At 38.2% G+C, this 15,734-nt stretch overlaps 1 protein-coding gene across 1 annotated transcript in view; it reads right to left on the bottom strand.

Annotated features, from left to right (window-relative positions):
• Positions 1 to 297: 297 nt before the first annotated feature.
• HPGD (hydroxyprostaglandin dehydrogenase 15-(NAD)) overlaps positions 298 to 15,734 on the bottom strand; it is a 37,652-nt gene continuing 22,215 nt past the window's right edge. The window contains exons 4-7 of the mRNA XM_019534629.1: positions 13,166 to 13,262; positions 4,039 to 4,115; positions 2,092 to 2,255; positions 298 to 1,228 (exon numbers count right to left, since the gene is read on the bottom strand). Coding sequence (XP_019390174.1) covers positions 1,093 to 1,228; positions 2,092 to 2,255; positions 4,039 to 4,115; positions 13,166 to 13,262 — 474 coding nt within the window. The 3' untranslated portion in view covers positions 298 to 1,092. The remainder of the gene's footprint in view (positions 1,229 to 2,091; positions 2,256 to 4,038; positions 4,116 to 13,165; positions 13,263 to 15,734) is intronic.

A 15,734-nucleotide genomic window follows, 5' to 3' on the forward strand; every position in this document is an offset into this window, starting at 1 on the left:
TAGGTAATCAGTGGGCTAGGGTATTATCTCATTTCCATTGTTTTTAACTCACCTATACTGTGATCATAAAATACTGTACTCACCACATGAAAAATTTCCCTTGATCAGGGACTTAGCAATTGATGAGAGCCATATGGGTATAAAAGAGGATTGGTTTGACCCAGTAAATTGAAGTTTTTTAAAATATATAAAACTGATTTTAAAAGTTATGAATTTCATTTGGAATGATATGAAAGCATATACTCAAGAATCATATTAAGATGTTTGCATGGCAGGTTTAAAAAAAACACAAACAACTGAGGTTTTAATTGAGGCTTTAATTAAGAATGGAGAGTAACATTATACAAATTAGAGATGACCTAAGAGAAAATTCAAATATTTCCAGCACTCTTTGGTAACAAAGTAAGAAAATATTCATTCATATATGTACAGATACTGTTTACATATATATAAAACAAAATGCCTTTTAGACTGTTTTATGTATAACTGGAATCCAAAGAGCAAAACCCATGTTGCTTTAAACCAAGTGCAATAACACGGGTGCATGGGGAAAACTCGAGCAAAATTTGTCCTCTTGAGACTTGTTGTTTGTTCAAACAAGGAAGAAAGCATTGCTTCCTTATGACTATATTTGTGTCCTATAGTAAAACAATCCCTGAAATTAAGTGTGCTGCTACAAAAACAGTGACAAAGTATGACAATAGCTACACATATATTACAATAAAGGAGAGTATACTGATTACCTCAAGCATCTCTAAATAAACTTAACATTCATGTGCAATATGCAGGTTGGAGATAATTACATACAAGTACAAATGGACAGAATTTGTCTCCCCATTACTGAATCAACAAAAATGTTTTATACAATGAGCTTATTTTATCAAAGACACAATAACCATCAGCAGCACTTTGAATCAAAGTAAGAGGTTAACATGTTACAATACAACATTTTCTCCTAATTGCATTATTATTTGCATGGGGGTGTTCAAATCATATCACTGGTTGGATATGAACTACATTCATATTTTTTCAAAGAAACAGTTTTAGTCTTTAAATCATATTTACATTAAAGCAAAGATCAGAGAATTAGATCTATTGTGTTGATGTAAGAGGAAGTGTGTTGTATTTTTGAAAATGAATCCCCTGGGAAACTGTAATCTTCATCACCTCTCCATTTAAAGTTTCATCTTCAATAAGCATTATCAGTCCCTTGGCAATTAGCGATGGGCTAAACGAAAAGAAATATAATGTTTTTTTCAGATCTGAAAACCCAACATGGCACAATATACTTTTACTAATTTCTAATAATATAAATATGTGGAAAAGCTATGTAAAATACCATATGTAAATTCAGCCAGAAAAAATCTGACAAATGAAATACACCATGTTATTGCTATTAACTGTTAATATTAATCTTGATTTATATGCTGATAATTTGAAATGGCTTTTTAACATTATAATGAATAACTAGCCTTGCATAAACGCTTGAAAACGAAACTCTGTTTTATTTGCACAGATCTATTTTCAACTGAAGCAAAAGCACAACGAATTTAATGATGGCTATGAAATTCCAATAACTTAGCCACCCAAACTTTGTAAATTATCCCTTACTTGGTTTAGTAACTGGTAAGTACTTGAATAGATTCTGTTACTATTTATTTTCTTATCAAAGTTATCTCTATTAAGTTAGGGTCAGAATCCTCTACTCCACTACCCTCCTAGATCTATTTTGCTGTTTTTTTCTGTACTTGTTTTGCAAACACGTTTCCACTGACATCAGTAACAGGATTGCAGTGCAAATTGCTGAGGAGAGTTTTGCCTTGTGTAATCTGCCTCCGGTAATTTAAACTTCGGTAGACATGACCTCTGAAAAAAGAGCAATTTGACTAATATAATAATACTGCCTTTTTTGTGTGGCTAGGTCTGATTTCTTCACTTTTGTTACTTTCTGTTATGTCTTGCTCATAGTTTGTACAGAAATACATCACAGGTGCTATTTAACTCTGCTTGCTGTGGTTCAGTTACCTGTGGTATTCTGTTTGGTTTCCTGTCCTTTAGAAGACAAAGCATGCTACCTGTAACTTTACTTACTCCATCACACCGTAGAATTTCATCATGTCTTTGATCTCATCTTTGTATGCATAATATTGTCCCATATTCTCTTCTTTATCAATTGACTGAAGAATTGGTGTGTTAACAAAACCTGGACAAATCGTATTTAGACGCACTCCATAATTTTTCATTTCAGCAGCCAGCTAAAAGAATAAGGCATGTTAGCTAGTTGTTGTTGACTTTTTGCAAACTTTTACCTTATAAAAGAAAGTAGTAAAACTGTGACTTGCTTAAAATCAACAAAACATAACAATATCACATTAGCTCTATATTATCAATGGTTAATACTGTAAACAGCATTGCATAAAAGGTCTTTAAGGGTGTTATACTATATGTTACTCCAGGTGTTATTTGTGTCCTTCATAATTCAAAAAAATAAAAATAGGAGAAAAATTGCATACACTGATTTCTTTTTACCTAATTTTGAGAAATTCTGCACTTAATAGGTGGTTGAAAGTTGTTAGTCTGAAGAAGGAATGTCCATTCAAGACACTGTGCTTATATCAGTACAGAAGTCTTGTGCCACGTACAGACATTCCTGAAATATGATCTACAATGACACAGCTTGCTTTAAGTGGCATGATTGTAGTTTGTATGCCAGTTATATTGACATTCACTGGTGCAGAGAGCCTAATCTAGGTAAGTCAGGATGGGGAGAGGGGTAGGCAAGATTGGCGGGGAGTGGGACTAGCAGGTCCTTAGTAGCCTTGGTGGAGTTCATAAGGATCTTTGTGAGGGTTGGCAGGATCAGGGGAGTTGGTGGTGGGGTCTAGGGAGAAGGGGTTGGCAAAACCTGTGCAGGGGCTGTTGGTGGGCCTGTGGTGGGGAGGTTTGTCTGTCTGGCAGAAAGGGGTTTGGATAGCCCTATCAGGGTAGGTGGAGAGGAAAGGAAAAACACATCCCTGGGGCTGGAGCAAGGCACTGGGTTTTTCTGTCCCTGGGGATGCACTGTGAATGTGTACACATGTTCCCAGGACCCAATTTACAGTCAGATGGCTCACTTTAAGCCATATGATCATAGATCCAGTCCCACATGTACACACAATCACCAGTGCTGGGAGTTAGGCCAGAAATCTGATCTACGTAAAGTCTAGGTGAGTCGGGGGAGTTAGTGGATCTGCAGAGGTGGAGGAAGCAGTTAGCAGGTCAGGCAAGAGGGGGCTGGTGAGGCCATGGGGAGGGCTGGTGGGTCTGAGGTGAAGGGGAAGAAGGTTTGTCCATTCTGTACACATGTTCAGATTAGATCAGGCACGGGTTAGACCGATATACATAGTTCACCTCTTAGGTGAACAAAAGTTAGATCAGGCTGGCCATTTTTTGCCAAAGGTAACCTTCCCAAGTGTCTGTACTTTTTGGCACTTAGCTTGCCCTGAACCCTCGTTAGGTTGATCGAAGTATAAGAGCCACACGTGAGTGAATTAAGTTAGATGAGGTACATAGTCTATGAAATCAATTGCACAATTTTCATATATTCAAATCACTCCTGGCACAGTTACCAGTTTTAAACTGTGGCACCTACTTGCTATATGAGTATTATTAACCCCTATTTACATATAGAGAAAAAAGAGACTGAGGTATTACAGGACTGATCTAGGAACAGAGGAAATAGAAGCCAGAGCTAGGATGAGAATTCAGGAGTTTCAGACTTCTACCACTGTCATTAAACTATTTGATTCCATCTTTCTCAAAGTATCCCTGTACACCCACTTTGCCCAAACCTGGTATTGATCACAATCCCACATATATGCCTCAGTTATCTTCTCTGGATTCCCTTTCCAAAAGGAGGAAGTCTCCTGCTATCACTTCAGAAGCTTTGTTTTGTTTTGAAGGAGAAATAATTTCACTGTTACGATTATAGAGAAGAAACATGAAAGTAAGCAGGCTTGCAAGGATCTGCTGTTGGTGTTTCTCAACACAAGTACTTACTGCCATTGACCGAGTGAATCCAATTATGCCATGCTTTGTAGCGCAGTACACTGGTTGGTGTGTAGCAGGCATGAGTCCTTCAACAAGGGAAAACAAGTAGGTTATACACTTTAACTATCTACATTATGTAGCTTTATTATAATATATAATCAAATTTGACAACCTAAACTAATTGAAATTTGCCAAGTCTAGTTGGAATTTTTAGGGAAAAAGGGAATAAAAAAACAGACAAAAAACCCAAGACAGGAATAAGGGAACACATGGGAAAAGGCATGATTTGAAGTCAGAAGAACTTTTATTGCTAGGAGCTGGGCCTGTAGGAGATGAATTAAACAAAAAAGTAAATGACTGGAGGAAAAAAAAGACAATGAAGGGAAAGATTTTCAGAGCAGGGATTCTATTGTTTCTTGTTAAGTTAATCTCCATATTCATGTACATGAGTATAGTACCCTGTTGTTATGTAATAAGTTCAATTATCAGTATTGAATACATTAACAGGGATTATGAAAATTGATTTTCTGAAGAAGAACATTTAGAACACGAGGGGCATCAGAGTCTCTTCCAGTTATTGTACGTGAGAATGCACCTAACTGTATCCCTGTAATACATCACTAAGAATGAGTGCCTAAATTGGCTCTCTGGTTTAGTGACAGAATTCTGCCTCAGATAAGCAGCTTTTTTCCCCTTAGGGCAAAAGTAAGATATGAGGAATGGTATGCTGCATCGGAATATGAAGCACAGCCAGATCATAAGTGTCTCTAAGCACTACAATTATTGCTTTATTATTAAAGTGCTTGGCAGCATGCTTACGACAGCACAAAAATACAGAGACAGACTTCATCTCTGCTCCAAACTCTTACGATTTATGTAGGCAAAACAACTCAGCATTGGTGTTCCATTGGAGGGCATTGTGAGAATATATTTAGTGATCCTGTTTCATAGTTTCGTAGTTGGTAGAGTCAGAAGGGACCTAGGCAGATTATCTAGTCTGACCACCTGCCATGGGCAGGAAAGGATGCTGGGGTCAAATGACACCAGCTAGGTGGCTGTCTAGCCTCCTTTTGAAGACCCCAAGGGTAGGGGCAAGCACCACTTCCCTTGAAAGGTGGCTCCAGCTCCTAGCTGCCCTGACAGTGAAGTAGTGCCTCCTAATATCTAGCCTGAATCGACTCTCAGTCAACTTATGGCTGTTGTTCCTTGTTACCCCTGGTAGTGCTGGGGGGAACAGGGACTCTCCCATTGCCTGCTGGTGCCCCTTGGCCAGTTTGTAGGCAGCCACCAGATCCCCTCTCAGCCTTCTTTTATGGAGGTTGAATAGGTTCAGGTCCCATAGCCTCTTCTCGTAGGGCCTGCTCTGATGCCCCCTAATCATGTGAGTGGCCCTCCTCTGGACCCTTTTGATGCTGCCCACATTCCTCCTGAAGTGCGGTGCCCAGAACTGGACACAGTACTCCAACTGTGGCATGACCAATGTTGCATAGAGGTCCTCCTTGGACCTGCTCATGATGCATTTGTGAATGCATGACAAAGTGCGGTTAGCCTTCCTGACTGCAGCCCAACGTTGGTGGCCCATGTTCATCTTGGAATCAATAATGATTCCAAGATCCTTCTCTCCCTCTGTGCTGATGAGAAGGGAGTTTCCCAGCCTGTAGGTATGCTGCTGGTTCTTCCTCCCCAGGTGCAACACCTTGCACTTGTCCGTATTGAAACCCATCCTATTCTCATCTGCCCACCCCTGTAACCTGTTGAGATCTAGTTGTAGCCTGTCCCTCTCTTCTAGCGTGCTCACTTCTCCCTTCATCTTAGAGTCATCTGCAAACTTGAACAGGGTGCTTTTCACTCCCTCATCCAAATCACTAAGGAAGATATTGAACAGTGCGGGCCCGAGGACCGAGCCCTGGGGAACCCCACTGTCTACATCTCTCCAGGTTGAAAATGACCCGTCCACCACCACTCTCTGGGTGTGGCCTTCCAGCCAATTTGCGACCCATCTGACTGTGTAGGTGTTGACACCACAGATGCCTAATTTTTTAATGAGGGTGGGGTAAGAGACAATGTCGAAGGCCTTCCTAAAGTCCAGGAAGACTACGTCCACTGTGACACCTGCGTCCAAGTCTTTTGTGACCTGGTCGCCTGGTCACACTGTTGAGACACCATTTCTTAAATGGGTGATTTAACAGTGATAGAAGAAGTACAAATTTTAAGGAACAATTTAAAGGAAACAGATTTATAGATTCATAGACATTAGGGGCTGAAAGGGACCTCATGAGATCATTGGGTCCAGCCTCCCCTCCGTAGCAGGAAGTCAGCTGGGATCAAATGACCCCAGCAAGAAATAAATCCAGCTGTTTTTTGAAGGAGTCCAGAGTAGGTGCTTGCACCACCTCCGGGGGGAGTCTGTTCCAGACCCTGGACACATGCATTGTAAAGAACGTCTTTGTTATCCCTTGGGGAGCTCTGGTGAACAGGTGTTCTCCCAGCTCCTGATGTACCCCTCTTATGAAGTGGTAGGCTGCCACCATGTCCCCCCGAGACTTCTCTTCTCCAGATTGAAGAGTCCCAAGTCCCTCAGCCTCTCCTCATACGGCCTTCCCTCCAGGCCTTGGATCATATGAGTGGCTCTCTTCCGGACTCTCTCAAGCTTCTCCACATCCTTCCTGAAGTGGGGGGCCCAATACTGGATGCAGTACTCCAGCTGTGGTCTCACCAGGGCTGAGTATAGCAGGAGGATGAGTTCCCTGGTTTTGCGTGAGATGCACAGAGAAGTGACTTTGTACATCAATCATAAAAGCAGCACTGACAAAGGCATGCAGGACCTAAACTAAGAAAACATAATAAAAACAAAAGTAAAAGAAGTGTATAAAGGGCCCAGTGGAGAGAAATTCTGAAGAGAGGCAGCAAAAAAAAAAGGACAGTAGAAATGCCTGCAGCGGAGAACTTTGAATTTTTCTATGGAAGATTAAATAAATGTGTTGCAGAAGGTATCTTTGTACGATACCTAGCACTGGCCTGTTACAATTTGCTGGAAAATAATTTGGCAGTGAAAAGGTTTTAAATTTGAATTTTAGATGTGAATTCTAGAAAGCAATCTAAGTAGATAATTTTAGTCATTAAATTTTATGTTCTTGGGTAGGGAGTGAGTGTGTAATAGGGAGTCAAAAATAGAGGGGACTCAGTAAGCAAACCATGAGCATAAGTTTTAACTGGATAGAGAGGGAGGAATTTTTTTTTTTTGAGAAATTGCAGGGAAAAGAACCAATGTGATTTGGCAACAACCTGGACAGAATGGGAAAATGAGGAAAAAGAATATGATGTTCAGGTTGAAATGCTGTGATATATACTGGTTAGAGGAGGGTTTGATTTATAGACTTGGAAGAAAGATTAGGAGATCAGGTTTTGACAGACTGAGAGCAGGAGAATCAAGATGAGATGACTGACACAGTATGAATCTATGTATTTCCATGTTTATGCTAGCAGCTTTAGTCAGAAGGGTGTTGGCGGGTACTGTAATTTCCAAGTAACACACAGTATTGTAAACTCCAGGTATAAATTATGTGACTAATAAGTAGCAAAGCACAGCTTGTCCTAAAATTAGAGATAAGATTTGGAGGTGATGTCATGAAACTTGAAGGCTTATATTAAAACCTGGATGTTCTTTAGCTCCTATAGAACTAGTCCAGTTTGAGTACAAGAAGTCTTATTTGTTTTTTCCTTTTATAATTCTAAGTGGTATAATCCCCAAAAGCAGTGACTCACTGAAGTGGAGAACACACATACAGTACCCAAATACTAACATGGGATTTCAGTAAGAATTAATTGGTGTCCAGGGCCTTATTTGTACCCTCTGTCCTGGAGGTAAGTTCCCTCAAAGGAAACAACTTCCTGAATGGACCCAGTTATAATTGTAATCCTGGTACAAAAAAAGCGACGTTTCAGCTTAAAGTATACCTTTGTCTTTGCTATTTAATGCTATATGTAGTGACAAAGCACTTTTATTAGCATTGCTCAGTTTAGGGAAATAAATAACATGTTACAATAATAGGTAGCTTTCTTTAATTTTTATTTAACTTCTTGTCCTACACTAATGGAATTGCATTTGAGGTTTGGGAAGTTGTTAAAATGGATGCCTTTACCCCTAGGGTTAGACAGCTTACTTTATGGACCTCCATCTGTCATCCCTGGCATCTTCTGGGAAAGAATCTCAGATCCTTCTGTCTTTATGACAGAAACTATGCAGTAATTTAAACTATGCAGTAATACTTAGATGTTTTTATCTTGAATTTTTATTCTTGATCTGTTGAGGAGTCAGCACTAGCACTAGCTGACTCTTCAATCCAATGGTAATGCACATGCAATAAGGAAAAGATGATCCTTGTGGGCTTACAATTGAAAAGACATAAGGTGTATTTGGAAACCCAGATTTTATTGGATTGTTCGGCATTTACTTGACATGAAAGATATATCAAGAAACACACTGAAGAAAAGCATGACTAAGGGTGGATCAAGTGTAATATGGCACAAAACCTCACCTAGATGTCCAAAGATGGTTCTGATAAGTGATTTCCTTTTATTCAATGCTTGAACAGGTAAAACAAATCAATCCAAATTTAAATATGTATTTTTGGTTTGTTTGTTTGGGGTTTTTTTTGCTGGGAAGAAGAAAAACCCTGAAAAAAAAATGCTATCTCGAACTAGCATTTGTTGAGGCCATCCCTTTACTTCCATCTATTGAAGAGGTCTGATGAAAACAGAAATTCCTAATAGGTACTGTAGGACACACATTACCTGAAGGGGATTTGAAAATGCCTGTCTTTCAGAAAAAAAATCTATTAGCATTTAGGTGGCTTTTCCACCCCACTTTTTCTTCTTCATGACTGCAGTTAGTCAGTCTAAGATAAAATGTAACTCCCTTTACTCATAATCTTAAAGTTGTTCTAATTCTATAATACAAGTATGTGGATGATCATGGCTTAGCATGTTGCTAAGGATAAGAGCCAAATTCTTTTGTTTGACATAGCTTATGTTGATTTAATGGGAGCTTTGAGCTCAGCAGAAGGCAGCACTTAGTAATACTAAGAATGTACTTTGATAGAGGTCTGTCACCACTCAATAGTAAAAGTAGCACAGAAAGCACACTGCTAGATACATATTTAAGTTGTTAATATATTCATTTTAGTGGGTATATATATAAGTTTATTTATCTTGACTATCATACACTGTCTTCTGTTTTGCTACATTTGTACAGATCATAAAATAGCTTATGTATAAATAAGATAAACCAAGGACTGTTAAACTGATGGAATTTATTTAGAAACACACTATTAACTGGTTCTGTAATTTCCTGGAAAAAAACGGCAGTATGGCTTTCCATCATTTGAATTTTTTTATATTTTATAAAACATACTTGGCAAAGCCTCTTGGCACAATATTGATGGTCAAAAATAATATTAATATGATGAATTGTTGTGAAATAAAGAATTAAACATTTCCAGAAAACAAAAGTGCCTCTTATCTCCCAAAGACAAAAAGCTGGGAAAGCAAAATGGCCCTGCCATATGTTCTGCAGGTCAAAATAACCCTTCTGACCACCAAAAAAAATCTAACTAGAGAAACAAATCCAAGAGATGATGACCTCATGGCATTGCCAGGGGCTGGATGTTATAAAAGAGTCCATCAAAGGCTCAGGTTTAAACATACCCCACTGTATTTTGTTCCCCACTGTGTAGATTATATTGTAAGGAGGTCTTGTTTCATCTAAATAGGCATCAACTTCACAGGACTTTCAGCTGCCAGTCTTCCAGGAAACTTTATGACAATAAACCCCAAATCCCAAATGCATATACTTTGGACTCTGTCTCTCCCAATGCTGTTTCCTCTGGTTTCCAATCAGCACATCTTCCTTTTACCTTTCTTCTCTGTCTGTAAGAGTTCTTTAAGTTGCAAATCTATTCTAATCCCATAATCATTTATACATCATTTTTGCTCTTGACATATGCTACCAATGCATGGCTGCAAAGTGAAGCAAGTGTGTAAGCAATTACAGATACCTGATTCATTATGCTTGTCTTATGAAATAGTATATGTATTGTCTTCGGGAGAAGCAATCTGCAGAAAAATCACTGCTTTGGAAAATGGTGTAACTTGATGGCATGCTTGAAATCAATTAGAGGCAAACTAATTTTAAAGCTGCATACCAGAAGTTTATAAAAACATTAAATACTGAGATCACAGTTCTATTTTACCTACTGGTTGACTAAAGTGCAGCTTGTAATGAACTCTACCTGATGAGAGTGTAGGAGTGATTCCATTACCTCCCCTGGGTAAAAAAGTGCCTGTGCTTTAGGAATAGGATCTGCATCTCTCTGGTGGGCAATCTACTGCTTTAAAGGGGTCTCCCTCTGTCTCTCTAGCCACACATAACATTTTCATAATGTATACAAACCAACTGATCACTGAGGTAAAATCAGTGGATAAACTTAGCATCGTGGTTATTTTCTATAGGTAGGCATATAATCAATTTCTGTTCAAATTACAAACGGCAAAACTATATAGCAATAGTTTCCAACATGAGGGTTTAAAATATCTTACTCTTTCAATTTAAATTTATTATAAAACATTGCTTAAAAAGCCTACAGCCACTGGCAAGCTGTCTTTTTATGGTGCTACTTCTGCAGTTGCACAGACAAAGCACCCATTATTTCAGAGATTTAGTGGTATTACTTCCTCTTGATATGAAAGCATAAATCTCATGAAAGTTTGCATAATTTTTAGAACTTTGAGAAGGCAGTATAATCTAAAATAATAAGGAGAGTGTTAGGAGTCAGGTGCTTTTAAATTCTAATCTCTTTTTTGCCAGCAACTTTGTGATATTTGAGTCAGTTTTGCAATCCCTGTCTGCCTCTATTTCCTGACTTACTCCTACCTCACAGAAGTGCTGTACAGAATAAAGGCTTGATGCTGTAATTGGCTGGCACCAGTCCAGCAAAATACTTAAGCGTGTGCTTAGCATGGCACATGGCAGTAGACCCAGGCACGCACTTTTCAGAATCAAGCTCCAGGGGACGATCCCTTGCTAACTCAAATCATTGGCATAACTCCAGCATGGTGAATTGAATCCTGATTATTCAATCAGGGTTTGAATACAGAGTGTTATACAAGTACTAAATATTTCTGGTTTTACTGCAAACAGGAGATAAGAACAACAGCTACATGTGGAGCTTGTCTAATGACAATTTCCAGGTGAATGAAAAAAAAGAAAATGAGAGAAAAAAGCTTAATGATCAACAGAAGCTAACTCTGTTGAGAAAAGAAAACATTCACCAGTGAACATCAAACAATAAATTAATGGGAGTTTTAAGTTTTACATATGAATTGGCTGCAGGCTTAGATTCTTTGATAGCAAAAGCAAACACAGAAGTTGGTGGGGGGGAACCTGTATCAGCTTCTACAATGTGGATTTTTGATGACATTGAGCACAATTGCTAAGCAAATGCTAGGCAAAAGCACACAAAACAAAGTATGCTTTGTTTTTTGAAAGAAAAAGGCATAACAATTAGAGCACAATGATCACATTTTTTAAAAAGTTGAAAGTAAATAAGTAACACATTAACCGATTCATTAAAAAGATACTTGTAGACTCTTCTTAAACCCAGATAGTAAAAGTAAGATTTAAAGAGTTAAGATCCTACAGGCCTGGTGTAGTTAAACTGTCACGTACTGTTGCATCAGCATACTGGAGCCTTTTGCCTTCCTTTTCTTCTTTTCCCAAGTACCAGTGTTTAACTGAAATTGTTTAATTTTTCACTAGTGCTGATGAGCCCTTGTGTTACAGGAGCAAGTTCCTTCCTTGTTGATGATTTTGAACTTAATCCAACACACATTGAATTCAGTGGAGAGAATCCTATTGACTTCAATAAGTCTTGGACCAGATTGCTTAACCAATATTGATTTAGGGCTACATGAAGGCAGTTAATAGGGGGGGAAAGATATATAGGGCATGTGTGTGTTTTGTAAAACTTGGTAACTTTAAACACAAAGAGACCCAGATTAATTATGTAATTAAAGATAACTCATTTCCTAACCTCACAGTTGCCCTGGTCTATAGTAGGAACCTGTGAAATTCAGGGTATCCAACAGGCATCTATCCAATCCATTCCACCCTGCTCCCCATCCTGAAGTCAGGACTGTATTGCCAATATGTCGTGTTTTTTTGTTACTATCATTATGATCATTCTTGTGTAGGAGCCGTAGTCATGTTTGTTGTGCTACATGCTGCAAAATCACAGAACAAAATGGCTCTACCAAAAAGATGACAATTGTAGTACAAAGCAAGATTATATTTTAATCCCAATCTGCTTTGAGTAATACGGAATAAGCTATAATCACTGTTGACAGGACTAACTCCTTCAAGTATTTTCCTAAACATTTGCTGAAGGATGAAGTCAAGAGGAACAATTCTCTACCACTTCTCACAGCTGCCACAATGTAGTGCACCCACAGAGGGGTTTCCACAGAGTTAGATGAAGGACTGAAGTGCTGCATTTGCTTTAGCTTCTTCCCCTTTTTGACCTTTTGCAGAGGATTATGTGGCACTTCCCAACCCCCTATATTTAGTGGCCAATGGCTTTTTCATCTATCAAAAATGTGACGATTTTTGCAAAATAACCTAGGATTAGTCCTTTGGGACTATACGTATTGAAGGACATTCTTTTTACGCACAACATCATTCAAATTTATTTTTGTTGTCTTTCCAAGATAAAGTGTTAGTAAAGAAGCATGACTAATTAAGAGTATTTAATTGTTATTCAATGTGTAACATTTATGAAATCTAAAGGGAAGTGTATCTGATTGCATGGTTACTCCATGCTTATTATTAGGGCATCTGAAACTAACTGTACAAGAAATTACCAAGCTCATAATTACATGGTCCAGTTCTGAGAAATTGTACATTTGAGATTTGGAGGTCCTTGCTATCCAAATAAATATTGTTACAGGTTTGAAGACTCCCCCCCCCCCCAAAAAAAAAAAAGGCTTTAAGAAAGAGAAAAAAGAATAAATAGTAATTATAGATTTATTTATTTTTAAAGTACCAAAAAAGAACAAATGTTTAGCTAGAAGAATCTCTTACCTGCCATAGATGATATATTAATAATTACACCTCCATCACCTCCATTTCCTTTTGTCATGTACTCCAGGCCAATGTACGTTCCTCTAATCACGGAAGTCTGATATATGAAATACAAAGAGGAAGAATTCTAAACATTTCCTTTCTTTGCTTTACTAATTTGGGAACTGAAGATTTTTTTTACTGTTGGTGTGCAAAGTAGTGAGGCTCTTCTGTTATTTATAATTTGAAGATACAATATACATGAAGAAACCCATATTGAACAGCATTAGTGCTGCTACTGAGATTATTAGTATCACGAGTTTTTTTTTCAGTAGTAAATAATCAATCTAAATAGCAAATACACTGAAGCAAATGCTTTATGAAGTACACAATATACAAGTAAGTACTTAATATGCTATACCACTTTTCGGCCTGAGGATGAAAACAATCAACAAATTAACCTTTTCTCTGGACTTAATCCTCATTATTAATATTGATTAAGCACTGATAATGCGTTTTGCCCTGTACAGCATATAAATAATTGAGTGAATCCTGAGAGGTCTTAAGCATCTGCAACTCCTATTGGCTTCAGTGGAAATAATTAGGTGGTGAAAGCTGGCTGTAATGGGGTCCTTGGGATAATGCCTTGGAAATCCAAAATGGGGGAACCCAAGCATGGGGGCTTCAGGGGCCCAATCCTGTGCAGCCCAAAAATGGGAATTCCAAGGGCATGCAGGATCAGGCCCCTGAAGCCCCAGGAGCAGCTGCTGGGGTGGCTGGAAGCACAGGCAGCTGCAGACTATCCACACTTTCCCTTCTTAAACCAGATGTCAGCTGCAAATTAGTGGCACAAAAATCATGCTACCTGTGTTATGGACACAAATATTGGTCATTTGTGGCATGACCAGGTGTTTGGGTATCTGTGTGCTTGGTCTTTGGGCTGCCATACAAATGTTTATGGCAGCACAAAGTCAAAGTCTCTTTATACCCTCAGTGATGTTCCTGGCTCAAGGAGTATGCAATTTCAAATCCTCATTCTTTACCTGTTAAAATGAAAGAAAGCATTGTCTTTTGCTTCAATACGAGTAACAATAGTCCCAGTAGACAGACACTGGGAGACCAAAAACAGCTTTAATATAAAACTTTAGAATGCATGAAGAAAAAATGAATAAAATGATGACAACAGTATAATAGGGAAGCAGTACTGATGTGCTTAGTTGCAGGACAAATGAGAGAATGTGTGTGCATTTGTGTTTTAACAGGAAGGTTTGAGGGAATACAACTGGCACACTCAAGCCTTGCATATTTTTCTTCACTAAGATTAATTCTTGCACCCCTCCAGCAGTCAGAACTCCCACAGAGTTCAGTGAGAGGTAATGTCATAAAGTAGTCATATGGTAGTATAGGATAAGGTCCAAACTGAAGAGCTGCCAATACTAAAATTTCACTAGTACTAAGTTTAGTAGCTACTTTCTTTCAATTAAGTGTTAGTAAAGTGTTGCCTTTTGCCTAGGTTTTGCCATAAGCATCCCACCTTTGGCTTTCTATTTTTTCTGAAATCTGTATGTCAGGTGATTTTTATAGTCTTAATTTAATTAGCTAGTGTGAAATCATACTGAAGTATGTTATTCTAGCCAGGGAAATGATTTCACTTCTTAAAAGAGAACCTTATATATATCATATAAGCAGCTAGCTCTGTTTGCAGAGGTTCCCATTCAAATGAAGAAATTTAAATGCCTAAGTGGCCAAGTCTTTCACACACATAACTCCTTCATGGAGAGTATTGAACAGGGAAGGCTTGCAGAACTGCCTGCAAATCAGGAGGATCAAAATCTTCCAAAGTAATAAAAATGTAAAAGTCAAAAATAGTCTTTCTGTGACTAAAGCCTTGTTGTAAGGAATGGCCAGTTAAAACAAAAAAAAGGCCCCTTAAAAAATCAGAACATGAAGTACTTTGTCCTACTGCAGTAATGTTATCTATACTGCAAATACCAAACTTGGAACATTTTTGGAAGCGAGATCTTTTTCTACATTTCATATTTCAGTTATAGATTATTTTAACAGCAGGTCTACTTGATTCATTTTCATGCAGAAATGATTAAATATTAACACATTCATGTTAAATAATTAAATCATGCATTTCAAGGAAATGTAGGTAACTGAAAACAAAGAATAGGCCCAATTCCAAATGGTCTAAATCACTGTTTGGTTCTGAACTCATAGCTCAATTATATCTTAAGAATGGGATGAATACAGACATCAGATTGGAAAGCCCCTAATCCCTGTATCCAGATATTCAAGACAAAAGTTCGGAAGTGTATGTTCCAAGGGTTAGGGTTTATTTCTACTTTAAATAAACACGTGTAGAACCTGGAAGGTCTACTGTCATCATTGTCCCCAAAAACAGTATATAACGGCTATTTGGACAATGGTATCAGTAAGTTGCATTTTAGGAAACTGATTTCCATACTCTAATATTGAAAAGACTTGACTGAAATGGTCTGTTGAATCCTCATAAGTAAAATGAAGGCCTTGTCTGCCCTCAACACCCTCTATGTATGGCCAAGGGGTGACTCCACAGGTAATTTGT

This window comes from Crocodylus porosus, unplaced genomic scaffold, assembly GCF_001723895.1.
Source record: "Crocodylus porosus isolate Cpor-Errol unplaced genomic scaffold, CroPor_comp1, whole genome shotgun sequence".
NCBI lineage: Eukaryota > Metazoa > Chordata > Crocodylia > Crocodylidae > Crocodylus > Crocodylus porosus.